The sequence below is a fragment of the Podarcis melisellensis genome (assembly GCF_964234715.1).
Source record: "Podarcis melisellensis genome assembly, chromosome: 1".
NCBI lineage: Eukaryota > Metazoa > Chordata > Lepidosauria > Squamata > Lacertidae > Podarcis > Podarcis melisellensis.
Window position 1 is genome coordinate 98,787,106 of NC_138528.1, and position 20,450 is coordinate 98,807,555.

At 42.9% G+C, this 20,450-nt stretch overlaps 1 protein-coding gene across 15 annotated transcripts in view; it reads left to right on the forward strand.

Moving 5' to 3' along the window:
* ARHGAP15 (Rho GTPase activating protein 15) overlaps positions 1 to 20,450 on the forward strand; it is a 377,757-nt gene that overhangs the window by 196,386 nt on the left and 160,921 nt on the right. For all 15 annotated transcript variants that reach the window (XM_081929289.1, XM_081929290.1, XM_081929284.1 and 12 more), the window contains one exon: positions 19,999 to 20,121. In XM_081929289.1, coding sequence (XP_081785415.1) covers positions 19,999 to 20,121 — 123 coding nt within the window. The remainder of the gene's footprint in view (positions 1 to 19,998; positions 20,122 to 20,450) is intronic.

Consider the following 20,450-nt stretch of genomic DNA (forward strand, 5'->3'; position numbering starts at 1 on the left):
TTATACTTCCTGCTATGTTTAAGTCTGAGTGAAAAGATAGCTAATGTACGAGAGAGTAAATTAAAGAATATCAATCGGAAATCTTCACCATAGATTGCTATCTGGTTTCTTCTTCCCTCTCCTGTAACCACCTCTCATCTTTGGCTTTGAAGCCCAACAGTTTAAACTAGGTTCTTGTTTCAGCTGCTTAATCCGCTTTCATAAATCGTGTTCAAGTGCTGGAATAATTTGCACATCATTTAAGAATATTTACTTTGAAACATTCACCTCAAGCCTTTTTTGTATATCCTTTCTCTCTAAAGATTTGTAGTATTTGTTTTGTTCTCTGAGGTATAAAAGACCTGGGTAAACTTTATTCCTGTTGTTTCAAGATTAGTGAAATAAAATGCATATTTATTCAACTGGGAGCGAAAGAAGCTTTAGTAAAGACGATCATACATATAACCCTGGGGAATGATATAATACAAAATGCCTGCCTTAAAATCTCTTTAGACTTGTTCAAAACTGTATTGAATGACTTAAGTTCAAAAAAAATAAAAATAAAGGATCCACAAATGCATTCTTTATAAACGTTTTTATCTTTGTTGTGAAGGAGAGAGCTGTATATTTTTGTTAATAAAAATGAACTCAATATTGGTGAAATGTGTATAGCGAAACATATAAAGGGATGTAGCAGGCAGTCTTTGGGCCCACTAAACTAAAATATTCATCACTAACTGGCACTACTTTTGTACAGTGTTGCAGGCTTAAATATATGTTAAAATTATTTAGTTACAGCTATACACTTAGTAGACATTCCATAGTGATTTTAAGCTTTCAGTATACTATGGGGGAGAGAGCCATGTATGCTGTTTAGTGCTCCTTGGAGTAAAGGTGGAATCTTAATGTAATATATAAACATAACAAAGTCCCATAGACACTGATGGTGTGGTTTGCCTGGTTAATAAAGGTCACTATTTCTCTGATTCTAGCAATAGATTATTTGTTTCATAAAAAGTGTACACTGTTCAATTGTAAAAAAAAAACCAACCCAAACAAACCTGAAAGCAGGTTTACAAAAGATAAAATATTTAAATCCCGAAAAATTCACACCCCTACTTTGAAGCATAAAAATCTTAAAATGCTAAAGCAGAATAAAATGACCTCAACTTTGTATGAATGTTCTTAAAGTAAAGGTAAAGGTACCCCTGCCCATATGGGCCAGTCTTGACAGACTCTAGGGTTGTGCACTCATCTCACTCTAGAGGCCGGGAGCCAGCGCTGTCCGCAGACACTTCCGGGTCACGTGGCCAGCGTGACAAGCTGCATCTGGCGAGCCAGCGCAGCACACGGAATGCCGTTTACCTTCCCGCTGGTAAGCGGTCCCTATTTATCTACTTGCACCCAAGGGTGCTTTCGAACTGCTAGGTTGGCAGGCGCTGGGACCGAACGACGGGAGCACACCCCGCCGTGGGGATTCAAACCGCCAACCATGCAATCGGCAAGTCCTAGGTGCTGAGGTTTTACCCATAGCGCCACCCGCCCAATGTTCTTAGCAGGTGCCAAAAAGAGTGCAGTGGTACCTTGGTTCACAAATTTAATCCGTTCCAGGAGTCCGCTCGACTCCCGAAACGGTTCAGAAACCAAGGCATGGCTTCTGATTGGCTACAGGAGCTTCCTGCACTCAATCAGAAGCTGCTTCAGATGTTCGGCTTTGAAAAATGTTCACCAACCGGAACACTCACTTCCGGGTTTGTGGCGTTCGGGAGCCAAGCCATTCCACCGTACAGTGAAGGAGTCTGCTTGATCTCAATAGACAGGGAGTTCCAAAATATCGGCGCTGCCACCCCAAACCATGGAGTTCTTACAGTTCCACTGACCGGAAAGGTTGGTGCATGTGGAGTAAGGCAATTTCTAGGCAAACTGGTTCCAAGTTGTTCAGAGAACAACTTATACTACCACCAGTGCAGATTAGCTAGACAAGTTAAAAAACAGTGTTGAGAGACACACCACCTCTCACTGTTACACACCCTGCTGGCATGAATTCCCATATCCATTCTGAACAAGGGATGAACATAATACTTAGAACCTGCGCTAAAACTGCTGAGGAAACAAGTCTACGAAGCTGAACTTCAACTCACTATAATTTCATTTATTTTACAAAATTCTAGTTCAGCCATGATAGCAAGTTGAACAGAAAGCTGATCAAGTGTCACGTGCTTGTCTTCTTTTATTAATCACCAGTGATGGCGCTCTTTGTTACCATTGTCATTTACATCGCTTCTGATAGCCTGTTGCAATTATTACAATGGGGCTACCCAACAGGAGGCTTGTAGCCCACAGAACTGAATCTCAGTCACATTATATTCTATCCTCCCACACCCCCTGGCTATTTATTAATAATCCAGATGCTAGCTTCCTCGTTGTTTGGAAGTAATATGATTTGGCGAGAGCAGGGGAAGCAAGAAAAGGTGGCAATATTTATTTTTATTTTTTATGTTATGAATGTCTATATTTCTCTAAATTTGGGAGCCTTCTAGTTCAGGATTTTTGATTTGGTGAAAGGGTACTTACTGGCTAGGCTTACCTCTCTCCCCCCCCCCCCCCCGACAGGGAAATAATGTCAGTGTTTAGACCTTCCAGGTTGGCGGTTGCATTTCATTTAAATTATGACCCTCCAATCCAAAACATTTAAAGAGGAGCTTAACGGATGGAAGCACATTACTGTCATTTGGATTGGGTGTATTAACGCTTTAAAAAATGAATGTGCTTCCTAGCATCTACTATTTGTTCCACCAGCTGCCTGCTGACGTGCCAGATAAACAGTTTAAGGAGAAGCATGTAAAAGCAGCCTATAGAGTGAAGACCACTTTGCAAACAAACAAACTTCCATATTCTGCCAGTCCCAAATATATATTTCATGTCTTCATATGCAGAAACACATACGAACCAGTGGAAGCACTCAAATTTGGGAAGTCATAAAAATGCTTATTGTCAGCAGTCAAAATGCAGCTTTCGAAAAGGATTCAAAACGATTATTAACCTGGAAAACTGGGCTGCATAAACAACCAAACCAAATGTACAAGTATGCATATGAAATGGCAAGAGGTAGCCCAAATGACTAAGCAAATGGTAACACCTTGGGAAATAATCTGTAGATGATGAAATGATTTGTAAACTCCCCATGAGCTTAGAACAAAATGCTGCGCCATAACCCTAGGAGAGCATGCCAGTAATTGGAGGGAACCGTACTGCTGTGTCTAGCATTGCTGATGGCATAATGCAACTGCAGTATCCAACTTTTGCTGTTTCTCTTTAAGCAAGATGTAGTCTCATTGTTGTCTAGATGAGCGAGTGACTCAAAGTGCCCAGAGGAGGCACCCCAAGGGGCACAAACAGCTCCTAGGCAATGGAAAACACCTTCAAAGTCGAGGGTTTTGTTTGTGTATTCTGACTGAACTGGAAGAGGGTGCTGACTTTCTCTCTGTTTCCCCAGTTTTAGAAGGCTGGAGCTTTTATGTAGTTGCTGGAGTCTCTACCCCTTAGTCTCATGTGCCAATAGCTGGACATTTCAGCAGTGGCCCTGAATATTTTGCTTGGCTTGCTATGCCCTCTCCTCCTGTGTTCCTAGGGTAGATGACTGGGAGTCTGAGACCTCCCTGGGAACCTGGACATTTCCAGGGCAAGGGTTCCCAGCTCTTTGAGATCATTGGCAATGCAGAGATCTGCTTGCAAGGAAGAGTTTCAGATTTGGGGCGGACCGAAATCTAATCCACTTTCTAATCTACAGATGGGGAATTTGTGACCTCTAGATGTTGTCACTCCAGCTCACAGCATCTCCATCCATCATGGTCAGTGGTAAGGAATGGTGGGAGTTGGAGTCCAACAGCATCTGAAGGTCTTCAGGTTCCCCATTCTGGTTCTAACCTCAGGTAATGCAACACAAATGGCAGTGCAGCTGCTTTTCCTCATCACAGTTCCTAGGTGTACATTCTCTCTCTCTCTCTCTCTCTCTCTCTCTCTCTCTCTCTCTCTCTCATGTTGTGTGACTTTCTTCTAGATGAAATAGAGACAACCTCTACTGTTTCACACAGCCTTTGGGAAGATAAAACTCTCAGCAGGGCCATGCATGTAACCTTGCTGTTTTGGTGTAACTGGAGGGTCTCCTTAACTTGATGGTCATATTTTGTGAAAGAGCAGTTTAAAAATATGAGGAAGTTAGCCATTAAATTTCTCAATTGACAGTCATTCTGGAAAAAACAAAATGAATATCAGTATCAGGGAGGAGCAGGACATGCTGACGTATGAGCAGATTTTATTTGCTGCCATTCTGGGATTCTGGTGCACCAGGGTTTACACCAGCATAATAGAGTTGGCCAGGATGCCAGAAGGTATGCAATTTATGAGCTTTCTCCATTATCTGCACAGCATGGGGTGTTCAGTCAACAGTGCAAAGGATGAGCTGAAGCATTCCCTGCTGGTTACCTGCTTTCAGCAATAGGGGTTGTCAGTGTTTGTAAAAAGCAAAAAAAAGGAGGAAAAGGTTCTGACCTCCCTTTGCCTCTTCAGCCTGGTCCTCGGACCCTCGTCGGCACAAAAAGAGTCCACGAGAATATCCTTGCAGAGTTTTATTCTTAAAAGTCTTTGTGCAAAACACGACTGAATAACTCCACACACCAGCCCCAACCAACCCAAACACCAGCCTCAGCAACAAACTAACATTTCTCACTTATATATACAACTTGGTGCAGACCGCTGAGTCATGCTGACCCAGCTTTATTCGCATTAAAGAAACAGCGGCCATTTTAGCCGTGACACCCCTTCTGTTTCTTTAAATGCGAAAAACCCCAACAGAAACAATACATACATACATACATTATATACATAAACCCAGTTTTGTCATCAGTTCATTATGGCATGTTGCTGGCAAAGGCTTGGTGAACAAATCAGCAATATTATCTTGTGATTGACAATACTCCAGTTTGATTACCCCATTCTGTACACAATCTCTAACATTCGCATGACGGATAGCAATATGTTTTGATGCAGATTTCATTATTTCCGAGCCCGCTAATGCAATGCACGATTGGCTATCTTCATACACTTGGATAGGCAAATCAACTTTACAATTTAGATCTTTTAGTATCTGTATAAACCACATGATTTCATTGCATGCTAGCGACAGGCTCCCATATTCTGCCTCACAGGATGAGGTTGCAACAAATCCTTGTTTCTTTGACCTCCATCCAATTATGGAATTGGCAAACATCATAACCATTCCACTTGTAGATTTTCTGGTAGCTACACAGCTTCCCCAGTCCGCATCAACAAATACTTCTAGTTTTTCGTCTTGTGTACTAGATATCTTCAAACATACATTTAATGTCCCCTTTAGATATCTGATAAGCCTTTTCAAAGCACACCAATCAGCAGTACTGGGTTTAGATACACGTTGACTCAGAACATTTGTAGCACATGCAATGTCTGGCCTTGACCACTGGCTTAAATATAACAGTGATCCTATTTTTGAGTGATACAACTCAGGCTGATCAAATTTATCATCACACACTGTCTTTGGGAAATCTGGTGTCATGGGAGTCTGAACTGGCTTGCAGTTTTCCATGCCAAACTGCTCTATCAAACGAAGAATTTTCTCTTTCTGACTCAATAGGAAGCTTCCATCAGCTTCCTGCCTTACTTCTACTCCCAAGTAATTGCTTACAGGCCCCAAGGCTTTAAGCTTAAACCTCTTTTCCAGTTGACTTGTGAGCTTCTGGATCTCATCTGTGGAACTCCCTGCCACAAGCAAATCATCAACAAAGACTAAGAGCATTAGATATTTGTTGCCTGATCCCTTGGTGTACAGGCATGGATCAGCCACACTCCTTTTAAAACCAAGTTTTACAAGGGCTTCATTTAAACACTGGTTCCAACACCTTCCACTTTGTTTGAGACCATAAACAGCCTTTCTCAAACGCCAGACTGCACCATTCTCCTCTTCAAACCCAGGGGGTTGTCTCATTAATACTTCATGGTCTAAATTTGCATGCAGATATGCAGCATCAACATCAAAATGGTGCACTGCTAGTTGTCTTACAGCAGCAATGGAAAGCATTAAGCGAAAAGTTTCACTCTTTACAGTGGGAGAAAACACTTCATCATAACTCTCCCCTTTAATCTGAGTGAACCCTCTGGCTACTAATCTGGCTCGAAAACGTGGTTCCCCAGATGCAAGGGTTTTCCTTTTGTAAACCCACTTGCATGACACCACTCTGCCACCAGGTGGCGGCATTATGACCTCAAACACTTTGTTACGTTTAAAAGAGTCCATTTCTTCTTTCATAGCTTGTTCCCACAAAGCACGTTCCCCAGGGGGTAAGTCTAAGACTTCATTATAACTTTGTGGTTCCACACAACTCACATTGCATACTCTCACTCCTCCTAGGGTCAAACGCTGACGAGGTACACCCTTGTTTGAACGCTGGGAGCGCCTAGGCACTATTACTTCTTCTTCCCCCCTTATCTCTGGCTCTTCTTCCTCTTCCTCTAGAGAAGTATTATCTTTTGCCACATCTTTTGGGGAAATCTGTGCCTCCTCCTCCTCCTGCTCCTGCGTTGCCAATGGCTGAGAAGAAGCCTCTTCTCTTACTTGCAGGGGCAGTAGGCAATCTGGGTTGGCATGGATCACAGTCCATCTGTCCTGGTCAGCGAAGTCTGCACTTCGTGACAGAACCACTCGTCCTGGGCGTAAATTGAAACGCCACCCTTTGCCATAGGACTGATATCCCACAAACCGCAGTCTCTGCGCTCTAGCACCCCCTTTCTGGCGCTGAGCTTTGGGGATGTTTACATGTGCCCAAGCACCCCAGTTATGGAGCATTGTCCACTCTGGTTCTTTCCCAAACAACACACGATAAGGAATATCTTTTATAGAGCTAGACCAGGTTCTATTAATCAAAAAGTTCGCTGTCAGAAAAGCCTCGCCCCACAGCCTATGGTTGTGACCCAATCCTGCATCCACTAGCAGGCAGTCCTTTACTGACTGTATTACAGCCCCACGCCTTTCACACAGACCATTTTCAGCAGGGCTATAAGGGTTAGTCAAACGATGAGTGATCCCCTTACGTCGCAACCATGTCCCAAATTGTTTGTTCAGAAATTCTCCACCCCTATCTGTTTGCAACTGCACAACAGGGCGAGCGAAGAGCTTTTCAGCTTGGGCAACCCATTCTCTGAATGTGGGGAAACACTCAGATTTCTGCTTTAACAAAAACAACCAACTAAAACGTGATTTATCATCAATTATCAGAAAAGCATATCTGGCGCCTCCTTCAGTCTTCTGTGGAAAAGGGCCTATCACGTCACAATGGACAAGTTCTAAAACCTCTTTAGATACTCTGTCACTTTTAGAAGCCACAGGCTTCCTCTTAGATTTGGCCATTTTACATACATTGCAATCTAGGAAACAGTTACAGCTGTTTACTTTTAGGTTCTTGCACACCTTTTGCATCTTTGAAAGCACACGGAAATTGGCGTGACCCAGTTTTCTGTGCAGTTCATGTACACACCCCTTATGAACTGGCAAATTATCCTGAACCACCTGGGCTGCTTTAACAGGCTTGTCCTGCATTACATATAACCCATTTTCCAACTTTGCATGGCCACATACCTGAGTTCCATTCTTTATCAGACAGCCATCCCGTGTGAAGTTAACACTATACCCTGCATTAATCAAACAGCTTACAGACAGCAAACAATAGTCCAAACTGCTGACAAACAGAGTCTCTGGTAGAGTAGTGTTCAAGCACTGCAGGAAACATGTTCCCTGGCCATCAATCTTGCTTCTACGACCATCAGCAAGATAAATTGAGTCTTTTCCATCAGCTGGCTTCCCCAGGGTCTTAAAGTCCTCCCGACTGTTGCAGATAATCCTGCTGCTCCCAGAGTCCAGCAACCATGTTCCTCGAGGTATCTTCCTCTCCTCTCGAGAAAATGCAGAAACAAACTGAGCAGAACGCGTGTTCTTCTTCTCTGAAGAGAACCCCTTCTGCTTACGTTTCTGTGTTGATTGCTGTCTCTGCTCCACGTCGTCTCCTGGAAGTCTTGCCCTGCATTGACGTTGGAGATGCCCGGGTTGGTTGCATCTATAGCATCTCCTCACTGCCATGGCCAAGTCCAAACCTTGGCGTTGCTCCATTGGCAGATTCTGCTGCTGGCCCCCTCGACTGTAACTCCTCCGCTCTTGGAGTTCAGCTTGTTTATCTGACCTTCTTTCTGCTTCTTCGGTCAATCTTCCAACCACGTACTCAAGGGTCAGATCTCGGGGACGCATACTCTCCATGCTGTTAATCACGGGCAACCAGCTTTCAGGCAAACTTGAAAGAATAATGTAGGTTTGGTCAGTCTCATCATAACGCTTACCTCTCTGCTGTAGTTGAAGAAACAGAGATTTCAGCGTTTGAAGATGAGTTGCCAAACTCTCACCTTCTTTCATAACAGTCCTGAACAGCCTTCTGGTCAGAGAAATTATAGTTCCAGCAGTTTCTCTGACATGCATTGCCCTTAATAAATTCCAGCACTCAAACGCTGTGCTGGCATTTGCTACATGCAATAACTGAGAGTTGCTCAAACACAGTATAATTTGGGCACGAGCCCTTTCATCTAGCCGTTTTTTCTCAGCAGAGTCAGTCCTCAAAACCTCAGTTTCAACACAGTCCCATAGTCCATCTCTCCTTAACAACTGCTGCATTTTAATTGACCAACTCAGCCAGTTGCTTTCTGAGAGAAGTTCAAAAGGGATGCCTCCCCCAATATTTACAACTTGGGAAGACTGGAAATCTGCCATCTCTGCTGGTGCTTGCTGAGCCCCTTCTGTGGGGCCTCCAGCAAACTCTCCAGACTCTCTCTTTAGAGTCCCACTAGATGGTCCTGGCTGGCACTCACCGGCTTCTAGCTGCTGCCTCTGTTGACCCTCAGGTCCCGCCTGGCTCTGCAACTGGTGTAGCCGCTCTGTGAGTCGCCTACTGTGGTCCTCTAGCAGTTCAAACTGTTCCAGTAGCCGACGCTGGGTGCTTTTCTGGTCCTCAGATCCTAGCTGCTCCAGCGTCGCTGCAGACAGTTACAGCTTGCCACCAACTGCTCCAACGCACAGCCACCGGCTCCATACCCCACCAGGACTCACCAGGTCCCTGCTGAGATGCTGTCAGTCGTTTTGCACTCTGCACATGCTCAGAAACACTGGGCCCATAACCTGTCAGTGTTTGTAAAAAGCAAAAAAAAGGAGGAAAAGGTTCTGACCTCCCTTTGCCTCTTCAGCCTGGTCCTCGGACCCTCGTCGGCACAAAAAGAGTCCACGAGAATATCCTTGCAGAGTTTTATTCTTAAAAGTCTTTGTGCAAAACACGACTGAATAACTCCACACACCAGCCCCAACCAACCCAAACACCAGCCTCAGCAACAAACTAACATTTCTCACTTATATATACAACTTGGTGCAGACCGCTGAGTCATGCTGACCCAGCTTTATTCGCATTAAAGAAACAGCGGCCATTTTAGCCGTGACAGGGGTCGCTGTTTGGTAGTACCCAGTTGGTTAGCTGTCAGATTCTAGAGCTCCCTATTGGTGGCCCTTAGGTAATTCACAAAATATAGAGTCCATTCATAAAACAGTGTTCATTCATAAAGCAGTAACATAAATCTCCATTGCTACATATTGAGTGTATACTTCAGCGGTTGAACGTACAAGTTTATAGCCATGCTGTAGTGTAGTGCTTTCCAATAAGTGCCCCCCTTTATTTCCATAACAAGTCCTTGAGTCTGTACTCTGAATAGTGACACCAGGGACCTCGAAGGGGCAGGACTTGTCAGTCCAACCCCTGCACAGTCTCATCAGGGCTGACCTTAAGGCAATTGGAGCAAATAATAATAATAATAATAATAATAATAATAATAATAATTATTATTATTATTATTATTTATACCCCGCCCTCCCCAGCCAAGACCAGGCTCAGGGCATCTAACAACCAATAATAAAAACAAGTTGATTAAAATACAATTTAAAAGATTAAGATACAACATTAAAACAATTAGGGAGCAATCTCTTCATAGGAGGAGAAAGGAAAAAGAAAGAGGGGGGAGGGAATCAAACTGATTCTGAGCCAAAGGCCAGGTGGAACAACTCTGTCTTACAGGCCCTGCAGAAAGAGATCAGATCCTGCAGGGCTCTGGTCTCAAGAGACAACGCATTCCACCAGGCCGGAGCCAGTGTTGAGAAGGCCCTGGTTCTGTTTGAGGCTAATCTAACTTCCTTAGGGCCCGGGATCTCTAGGGTGTTGCTACATATGGACCTTAAGGTCCTCCATGGGGCATAACAGGAGAGGTGGTCCCGTAGGTACAAGGGTCCTAGGCTATGAAGGGCTTTAAAAGTCATAACCAGCACCTTAAATCTAACCATGTACTCCAACAGGAGCCAATGCAGCTGGAAAAGCACTGGGTGAATATGCTCCCATGGCAGAGACCCTGTGAGGAGCCTCGCTGCAGCATTCTGCACCCGCTGGAGTTTCTGGGACAGCTTCAAGGGCAGCCCCGCGTAGAGTGAATTACAGTAGTCAAGCCTGGAGGTGACCATCGCATGGGTTACTGGGCCAAATTGGGCCCCGCGGGCTGCTCCTAAGGGGGCCCCCACACCAGGGCAATCTAGATGGATTTTATTTATATCTACAAAATTTTGCAGAATTTTGCTGTGAACTGGGGCTCTACAAAAAACAAAACAAAAAAAAATCAAGTTGCGCCCCACTGCTTCAAATTGGGCCCCACTGGCTAGCCCTGAGTCTCATAATTGCTGGGCCTGAGTTGCCCTGCCCTTGCATGAAGTCTTGGGTTTGCAATTTTGGGAGCGGGGAAACTGCAGTGGTGGGGAGCGGGCAGGCTGGTGAGGTCCCCTAGATTTAGTGGCCCGAGTTGTCCTGCCCTCACATGTAGTATTGGGTTTGCAATTCTGGGAGAGGGGAGACTGTGGCACTGGGGAGAGGGCAGGCTGGTGAGGTCCCCTAGATTTAGAGGCCCTAGGCTTCAGCCTACTTAGCCTATACTTAGCCTATACTGGTTATGTACTTAATTCCTTCCGGAGGTCTGTTCTTAACCTGAAACTGTTCTTAACCTGAAGCAACACTTTAGCTAATGGGGGGCCTCCCACTGCTGCTGCGACACCGCCGCCGCACAATTTCTGTTCTCATCCTGAAGCAAAGTTCTTAACCCGAGGTATTATTTCTGGGTTAGCAGAGTCTGTAACCTGAAGCGTATGTAACCTGAGGTACCACTGTACATAAATCCAGCACTGCACATAATGGGTCCCAGGCTGAGGGTTTAGCAGCATGTCTTAGGAGACAAATAAATAAATAAATGTGATTTGAAGGTGAATATACCTTCACATTTTCATTTGGTCACTTACAGGGTTGTCAGATTTCTGGTAGATGTTAGTGATTGTGGAATTCAAGTTCTAAACTCCTTACAATACCACACAAACACACACACACACACACACACAACTTAAAACTGGGCCCCTGGACAGTGAAAAATAATGGCCTTTCTCTGTTTTTGCTTACTATTTTGGAACTTGGAAGGCTTCGATATCAAAGACTGATTGTATAATTGTGTTTGTGGCATTCTCTTTAACACCCATGCCCCTCCCCCTTAGATTTCATACACGTTTTGATGTTGTTTTCCCTTGAAAACACTGCTTGGACTTTGATGATTAACTGTGTACCATGTGTATGTTGTCATCAGGTGCCATTTCCTGATAATAGAGTTTTCTTGTGTGTGTGTGTGTGTGTGTGTGTGTGTGTTTGTAACTGTTCAATTTCTATTTGCTACAGAACTTTCCTTATATGTTAGACCTCTTGGGGAAGAAAGGTTTTTCTTTTTTTTTCCAAAGACAAGATAAGCTTTGGATAAGCATCTAAGGTTTTCAGCACTTTATCCTACTGAAATCCAAATAAAGTGCATTTCCGAAGTGTCGGAGGAGAGCCTTGGTCTCAATTCTTTCTGTTTGAATAATGAAAAGAATTGATTGAGTCAATAGCTGAAGGTGCCACAAAACTCTTGCCCTGCTGGCCCACATGTGAAGAAATGCAAATAAGTCAGATGAGCTTTTCTGTGGGTTCTGTCTGTCTTTTTTCCCCTTGTGCAGTAGCTGAAGAGATCTCCCCCCCCCCTTTCTTTTAGCAAGAGAGGTGGTCTTCCTTTTGCTCCCATTGCCACAACTGCATGAAAGACAGGCATCTCTCTTATGAGAAAAGGAAAGTTCAGTTGGTCAGTGTGTCGACATAAAATGCTACGCTGAATAGACATATAAGAGCCATTCAGTTCAAGAAAACAGGACATCCCCTAGTCATGTATGTGAACATGAATTGAATTGGGCTAGATGTGCATTCCGATGCTGCAGAACTGAATTGAATTGGGCTACAACTTAATGCAGTTCAGATTGGAAAACTGGGCCAAAACTAACAAATTGAAATTCAGTAAGGACTAATGTAATGTTGGTGTGTGAGCATCTACTCTTGGGTTTTAATTTCTTTCTGCAGCAGACTTCTTTTTACGGAAAAGTTTTATTGCATCTTTTACTTCTTTATAGCAGCAGCAGCAGCATTCCAGCTATCTCTTAGTGAAATTCCCATTACAGGAATAAGCACTATTTGGTTCTGTTTCTCAGAGTCTTTATTATTTACAAAACTTTACACTGGTCATTAATAAAGAAAAGGAAAAATCAAATAAACAAACATACTCATTTTCTCTTTTTAGCCATCCGGCCAGAGACCTAATGCTGACTCATTCACATACTTATTTACACTGACCCAGACTTAGTTGCTTGCATGCCCTAATAAGGACACCTGTTGCTGGGGAAATGTTCTGTTGCCTAGCAACTTGTTCAAGACCATTTACAAGTTTCTTCTAGAATATTCCAACAGAAGAACCAGCTGCACAAATATAAGAAGGGAGACAACTGGTTTTCCAGTAGTACATGTGAAGAAGTTCTCAGGTCTTAGTAGACTACAAGCTTTAACATGAGACAACAGTGTGAGGCAGCACATCAACAGAAATATAGTGTCCAGATCAGGCATAGGCAAACTCGGCCCTCCAGGTGTTTTGGGACTACAATTCCCATCATCCCTTACCACTGGTCCTGTTAGCTGGGGATCATGGGAGTTGTAGTCCCCTAACATCTGGAGGGCTGAGTTTGCCTATGCCTGGTCCAGACCAAGGAAAGTCAATACTACACTGTTTTCAGCCTTGGTCAGACTACACCTGGAGTACTGTGTCCAAGTCTGGGCATCACAATTTAAGAATGATATTGACAAGCTGGAACTTGTGCAGAGGAGGTCAACGAAGATGATCAAGGGTCTGAAAACCAAGCCTTATGATGAACGGTTGAGGGAGTTGGGTATGGTTAACCTGGAAAGAAGGAGACTGTGAGAAGATATGATAAAGGTAAAGGGACCCCTGATCATTAGGTCCAGTTGTGACTGACTCTGGGATTGCGGTGCTCATCTCACTTTATTGGCCAAGGGAGCCAGCATACAGCTTCCAGGTCATGTGGCCAGCATCACTAAGCTGCTTCTGGCGAACCAGAGCAGCGCACGGAAACACCGTTTACTTTCCCACCGGAGCGGTACCTATTTATCTACTTGCACTTTTACGTGCTTTCAAACTGCTATTTTGGCAGGAGCAGGGACCAAGCAACGGGAGCTCACCCCGTCGCAGGGATTCGAACAGCTGACCTTCTGATCGGCAAGTCCTAGGCTCTGTGGTTTAACCCACAGCGCCACAGCCACTTTCAAATATATAAAGTGCTATCACATGGAAGATGGAGCAGGCTTGTTTCTCCTGTTTCAGAGGGTAGGACTCAAACCAATGGATTTAAATTACAAGAAAGGAGATTCTGATTAAACACCATGAATAACTTTCTGATGGTAAGAGCTCTATGACAATGGAACGGACTCCCTCAAAACATGCTGGACTCTCCTTCCTTGGAGGTTTTAAAGCAGAGGTTGGATGGCCACCCATCATAGGTGCTTTAGTTGATCTTCCTGGGCCTGAAATGAAAAGCTACTCAGAAGAAGAAGAAGATACATTATCATGGGCCAGGAATTATCTATGCCTGCTGAATTGCAGCCTGAAGAGGAGAAGGCAGAGTGACTCCACCTGCAGCTAATCAGCCTTCAAGGACACAGAGGGGAAGGCACTGATGAGAACCAGCTGGCTTCAGAACTTCTTAAGCAGAGCTTCCGGCAGCAGCCTTGCTCCCACTCACTGAGTAGCAAGTGGGGTTAGCTCCTGCTGGCCACCCTCCCGATGTCCCAGCATACATGTAAGCATGTGGTAAGGGGGGGGGAGGTTTCCACCTAAAAAAGGCCCATGGTCATGCCAAAGCAGTTATTTGTGCATAGAACAGTTGTAGTAATATCTGTACTAGCTCTGAGACAGGGAGCTTTTTCTAATCTTAGCGTTTGAACCCCTTAGCATTTGAAGGAAATTGTTGAAGTTTGGGTTATCCTGTGTACGTGTGCTACTGGTTATGTGCAATCTCTCCTATGTGAGAAATTTTTTCCAGTAATGAATTCCTGAAATGTAATCCATTCTAATTAAACCCAAACCAAAATGAAGATACCTTGAAAGAAAGAGTATATCTGGGACAGTAGTATTCAGAAGTCACATACTTTAATTTATTCTTGCAGCAATGACAACCAGATCTGCAAAACAAAACAAAAAAAATCAACAAAAAAACCCACTAAGTATTTCATGGAGAAAAGTTTTTTTCCTCCAAAAAATACAATTCACCATAATTTTAGTGAGTCTTTACTGCATAGCCACAAGACGTAGAATAGCAATATTGAAAATTAAGTTGTTGTCATATTACTATAAAATGATTCAGCACATAATATCATTGTCCAATTCCCTCCCTTTACTTCCACAATTCTACTAGGCAGCTGTGGGCACCTCTTGTACAGAAAGACCATACGGACACATTCAGAATGATTTAAGTTCAGCTATATTGCAACCTTTGACTCTCTAACAATGTAGTTGTGCAATGACCAGGCCTTGGTCTTCAGAGTGTCTCCCAGCCAACCACAAACATGTTTCTCTCTTTGCTTTCTTTTTTAACTTGCTGCTTATATATTTGTGCAGTGATATGTGTCACACTGTCACTCTTCTCACATATTTCAGGGCTAATTAAGATAAATGCTGATTATGTGTCAGCATTGATTTGCGCGGGCAACTAAGATTTGGCATCCTTTCCAGCACATAGAAGGCTTTTGCTATATGAGGAAATGGCGTCTGATGTGTGTTCTCAGGTTAGAAGTTCACAGATCCATTGGGTAAAAATCATTTACAGTCAGTGGGTAGTCATAGTCAAGGGGGGACAAGGCAAAGCTTCTGGCCTGCCAAGGTTTTTCTCTTGGCACCTGCAACAAAATGTAGTTTGTATTCCAACATTTCATACCATCTAGGCTCTGGTGATATCAGGCCAACTGAATGGTAGCTGGAATGGGACTTAAATAGACAAGATGGGCACATGTATCTTATATTCCCTCTTTTTTTCCAAGGGGTTCTCAGCCCTAGAGCTTTTGAAAATGGAGGATTATTTCATACTGGCCATGCCACAGAGTAGAACTTCCTAGCTGTGCCATTTTTTGTTATTTTCCCCAAATAACTGCAATGGACCGCACTGTGGTTTTGTTGTTCTGTCATCAGTATGTATTTGAAAATACATTGGGGTGCACACACTTGGTTTGTTTCCCCAATCAGTAATGAGTGTGGTGGGCAGAAAATGTTGATTAGATGTAGTGGCTGAGTGTCAGACTGAGGCAAATAGACAAGTTGCAAGGTGGACTCAAGGAGGGCACCAAGGACAGATTTGGGCCATCTGTAAGCAGTTGAACCTAGATAGAGAAACAAGTCTGGCCAGAGTCAGCAGTTATATAAGACAGGTGGAAATCCATTCACCCCTCAGATCACCAGATCGTGCTAGGCTACAAAAGTTCTCACTCAGCTGCCTTGGCTGCCAGTATGTTTCCAGACCCTGGTTTTAACCTCTAAAGCCTGGCAAGGCTTGTTTCCCTAGAATTTGAAAGAATGATTCTTCCCATATGGAACTCTCTGGGCCACAGATCATCTCTGAAGGCTTTTTCATGGTATCCTCCTGCTTTTCCAAAACACTGTTTCCAAAGAAGCCTGCCTGGCACCCACTTTAACATGTTTTCAGAAGCAGGTGAAGGCTTTTCTTTTCTTCCAAGTATTTTAACAATTTTAACATGTTCTATTAGCCAGTTCTTCTAATGTTGTTTGCATGGGTCACTTTAATTTCATGGTGATTGATTGTACATGAGGCGGGATAAGGGGGGTAATGCCAGGAAAAGTTGGCTGTAAAAGAGACTTTCTATGACAATGTGCTTGATCATTTTAATGTCATTCCTGGAAACCCCTTAGTCATAATGAGGCTATGCTGGAGTAAGCGCTTTGAGGTTTGCCGTCTTTCTTTCTTTCTTTCTTTCTTTCTTTCTTTCTTTCTTTCTTTCTTTCAAAATAGCAAATAAACAACACTGAATTGCAGCAACTTCTTACACAAGAGGTGTGTGTGTTTCCTGCATCCTTTCTTTTCGGATGCATTACATGCTATAATTTTGGGCATCGTAATGAACTGATCAGCGCTGCTCTAATGTATTTCAGTTAGAAAAGCGGCACTTGAAAGAAATTGTTTTTGCTATACACATGATGTGAAGCAATCAATAGTGCTTTAGTCTGACAAGCACTGTCAATATCCATTGTCACAGTTCAGAAAGTCATTAATGGATAGTTCTTCAAAAACCAATGCTCTCAACACACACCCAAAGTACTAAGAGAACGTCGTACTGGGCAGGAATTAATCACAGGTGGTAAGCCCATGGGGTTTAGGGTAAATGTTTTGTAAACTGCGAAATAAAAGTTCTTCAGAAAGAGACCATAATGAGGGAACATAAAAGATCATGCAGGGAGCTGTTGGTGGTGCTACAGAGCGACTTACCTTAGTTTATCGACATAATCACTTGAAACTGTGGGCAAATCATTGTGCAGTATGTAGATGCTGATAAGGGAGCTGCTACTAAGCAAGGACTACCTTGGCACACTTGAAGTAGTACAACTGCTTATCTAGGAAATTTGTGCCATGGATGCCGCCCAATGAAACATAAGCACTTTGAAGTCCCATTCATTTTAATGAAATATGTAAGTGGGCTCTATTTAGACCTAGGTCTGTATGCATTGTTATTATATGTGCAGATATGTAAGTTTTACAAAGTGAAGAAAAGCGATTAAACAACTGGGGTGGAATTCAACATTGTGCTGTTACAAACATTCCATCTGCTGCATAAGCATATCAGCTTTCCAGACAGAACAATCCCGCCCCACTGTTCTGGGGTTTCTTCCAGCCCCCAAGCCAATTTCAGGGGGCACAGGGGGAGGTGGGGAAAACCCTGTTGCACAAGCAGAAGCTCTTTCACAAGGCTCCCACTGACTGGGTTTGTTAGGTGAATCCAGTCCATAGAGAACAGATAGCATTTTCTATAACATTTTCCTCATGCCACCAAGGTTGTAGCATCAGAAATGCTATTTCTATTTCTCTTTATACAGTAAGGCTGAGTGCCCTGGAATTTTAGTATATCACTGCCAAGGGTTGTTCCCATTTGAACCCAGAAGGTCCAAAATAGAACACGAACAAAAGAGCCAGCCATTAATTTAACACTAATCTCTGTATTCTATGATATATCGTCCTAAGAATGCTACCACTAAAAATGTGAATTTTATTTTTTCGTAAGTGATGGATTATTGTCCCATGCTGCAAATGTTCCAGTAAAAGTGTCCTTTTATATGTCCTTTGTGATTACTAACTTGTAAAAGTATGTGTGGGGTCAGTTCAGTGCTGTGGGAAAATGGAACAGTCCTCTGTTCAAATCAGTAGTGAAATCAGAAGCAAAGTATGCTCTGATTATCATAGGCATGTGTTTAAATGTTGCTCTCCTTAATTGGGTATGTTGTATTTATTTTAAAATGAAAAAATCTGGCACGTTTTTATCCCTAGAGAGCAGCAAAGTGAAAAAGAAAATGTTTTATTTTGATTCTTACTGACAAATTTGTAATATATAGCACAGTATCCCTGAATTCTCTTGTGAAGTAGGCTTTGTGAACTCGCCCTGGTTTGAGGACGGGGCATATTTTAAATGTATCATTTCATTTGTCCCCTCTTAACAAATGCTCTTTCTTTTCTTTTTAAAGAAGTCCAGTAATGCGTTTCTAATTTTGGTTCACAACCTGTTGTATCTTGGGCAGTTTACTTGCAGGGAAAATGAAATAGGACTTTATGCATTTGGAACACAATCTGTGCTAAGAGTGATTACAAAGCTTTCAGGAATGTTGTTTGATGCCCTGGATCTTGACTCCTAGATCTGCACAAAAGAAATCTGTTCATATGTGCAGATGACACCCTTTTCTTTCTTCCTTGTCAACAAAGGTAGTGCAGGAAGCATACATACACCAAAATTGTACGTGATGTCATGGTTTCCCCAAAGCATCATGCACATTGTAGTTTGGTGGCATTTCCTTCTCTAGCCCTTCACAGAGCTATCATTTGCAGGGATCCTTGTGGAGAGGGGATAAAAATTAAACCACACACACATACACATATGGTGATTTATTTATTTTTTGGTCTTTAAGCAAGCCATATCAAAATTTTGTTTACTGTTTATTCCTTCCAATCTAAAAGAGGTCATACCTAAGGGTGCACCATGGATGACACATAACCTTGTTATCTCAGATTCTTTAGGGTTTACTGGTAACTCACAGCTTACGCTTAATTTACTTATGTGATTGTAGCTTTGCGGGGGTAAACCCAATCTCCATTTATTTGTTCCTACCCCCCACCTATGCAGAACTGCAATTGTGGGCTTACCTGGTTTTGGAAAAGTGGTGAGAGGGCTCTGGAAGCATCCCAGAGCCCTTGCGCTACCTTCCCCAAACCGAGGAAGTGCTCATTGGGCTTTGGGAAGGTGACACAAGGACTCCAGAGAGCTGCCAGAGCCCTAGTGCCTCTTTCACAAAGCTGGGCAAGCAGCCCTCCATCAGGCAGAGGGCCTGGTTCCAGGGGTTTCTGGCTTTATGGGATTTTTTCTTATATGCACAGTGTCCAGGAATGTAACCCCCACATAAGATGCAAGTTACCTGTATATTGAAGAGCTACATTGCTATGCTGAGAGTTGGGTTCCAAAGAATAGTATCATAGAATTGTGCAGTTGTAAGGGACTCTTAGGGTCAACCCCCTGCAATGCAGAAATTTCAACTAAAGCACCCATGACATATAGCCATCCAACCTCTGCTTTAAAACTTTCCAATGAAGGAGAGTCCACCACCTTCCTAGGGAGTCCATTCAACTGTTGCACAACCCTTACTGTTACCAAGTTCTTTCTGGTATTTAGTTGGAATTTCATTCATTCTGACATTTCCTTGGAAGTCAGTCCCATTGAACATGGGACTTCTTTCTGAGTAAGCATGCATAGGATTTTGCTACCATATGAAGTATTTCTTTTATGTACCAGTGCTTTGGATATATCATGTTTTTCCATACTTGGCACAGAGAATCAGACCTCTCCCAGTATTATCATATTGTCCAACCCACCATTTTATTTGCCTAGGAAATAATAAATAGCACACTTTAATTTGCAAGTGGAGAACCATATGTGCTAGAGATACAAATTTTTGGTATGCATTCAAAATTTACACAAGTATATTGATAGCTGTCCAATAACATGAACCATTACTAATATGACTCTCTCAGCTCCCAATGTTTATTCAAAATAATATTAATCAGCTTCTTTTTGGATCATCCCACATAGCAGAATATATAGTCAGTTTCCCCCAAAGATATCCAGCAAAGCTTTCTATGTTGGAACATAACATCCTGTTAATTTTTTTTCTTTGATTTTTTTCTTTCAGTTTTCAGGCTGAACTACAGCACTTCTGATACAACTGACAAAAACCGAGTTAAAAGCAGACTAAAGAAATTTATCACTCGAAGACCTTCACTGAAAACGTTGCAAGAAAAGGGGATCATTAAAGGTGTGTGTCCTCTTTATCTCTCTCTGTGTGTATGTGTTTGTGCACGCTTGCGCTCACATGTGTGTATAATTGTTGAGTATTCCTGTTTCATTGACCTGGCCACAGTTCTTAAAATAATTTATTTTGACTTACAGTGGTTTTCAAAGTATTGTTACAGTGCTTTTTAAAAAATGATACAAACTGGAGAGATGAGTACTAGGTTCAATGAAACCCCATTTCTCCTCTCTCTCCCTCCACCCTTCACTAGCTCTTGGGTCTCATGGGAAATGATAGGTATGCAAATATCTGCTGGTCTGTTCAATAGGCATCATACTGCATTTTTGTGTGTG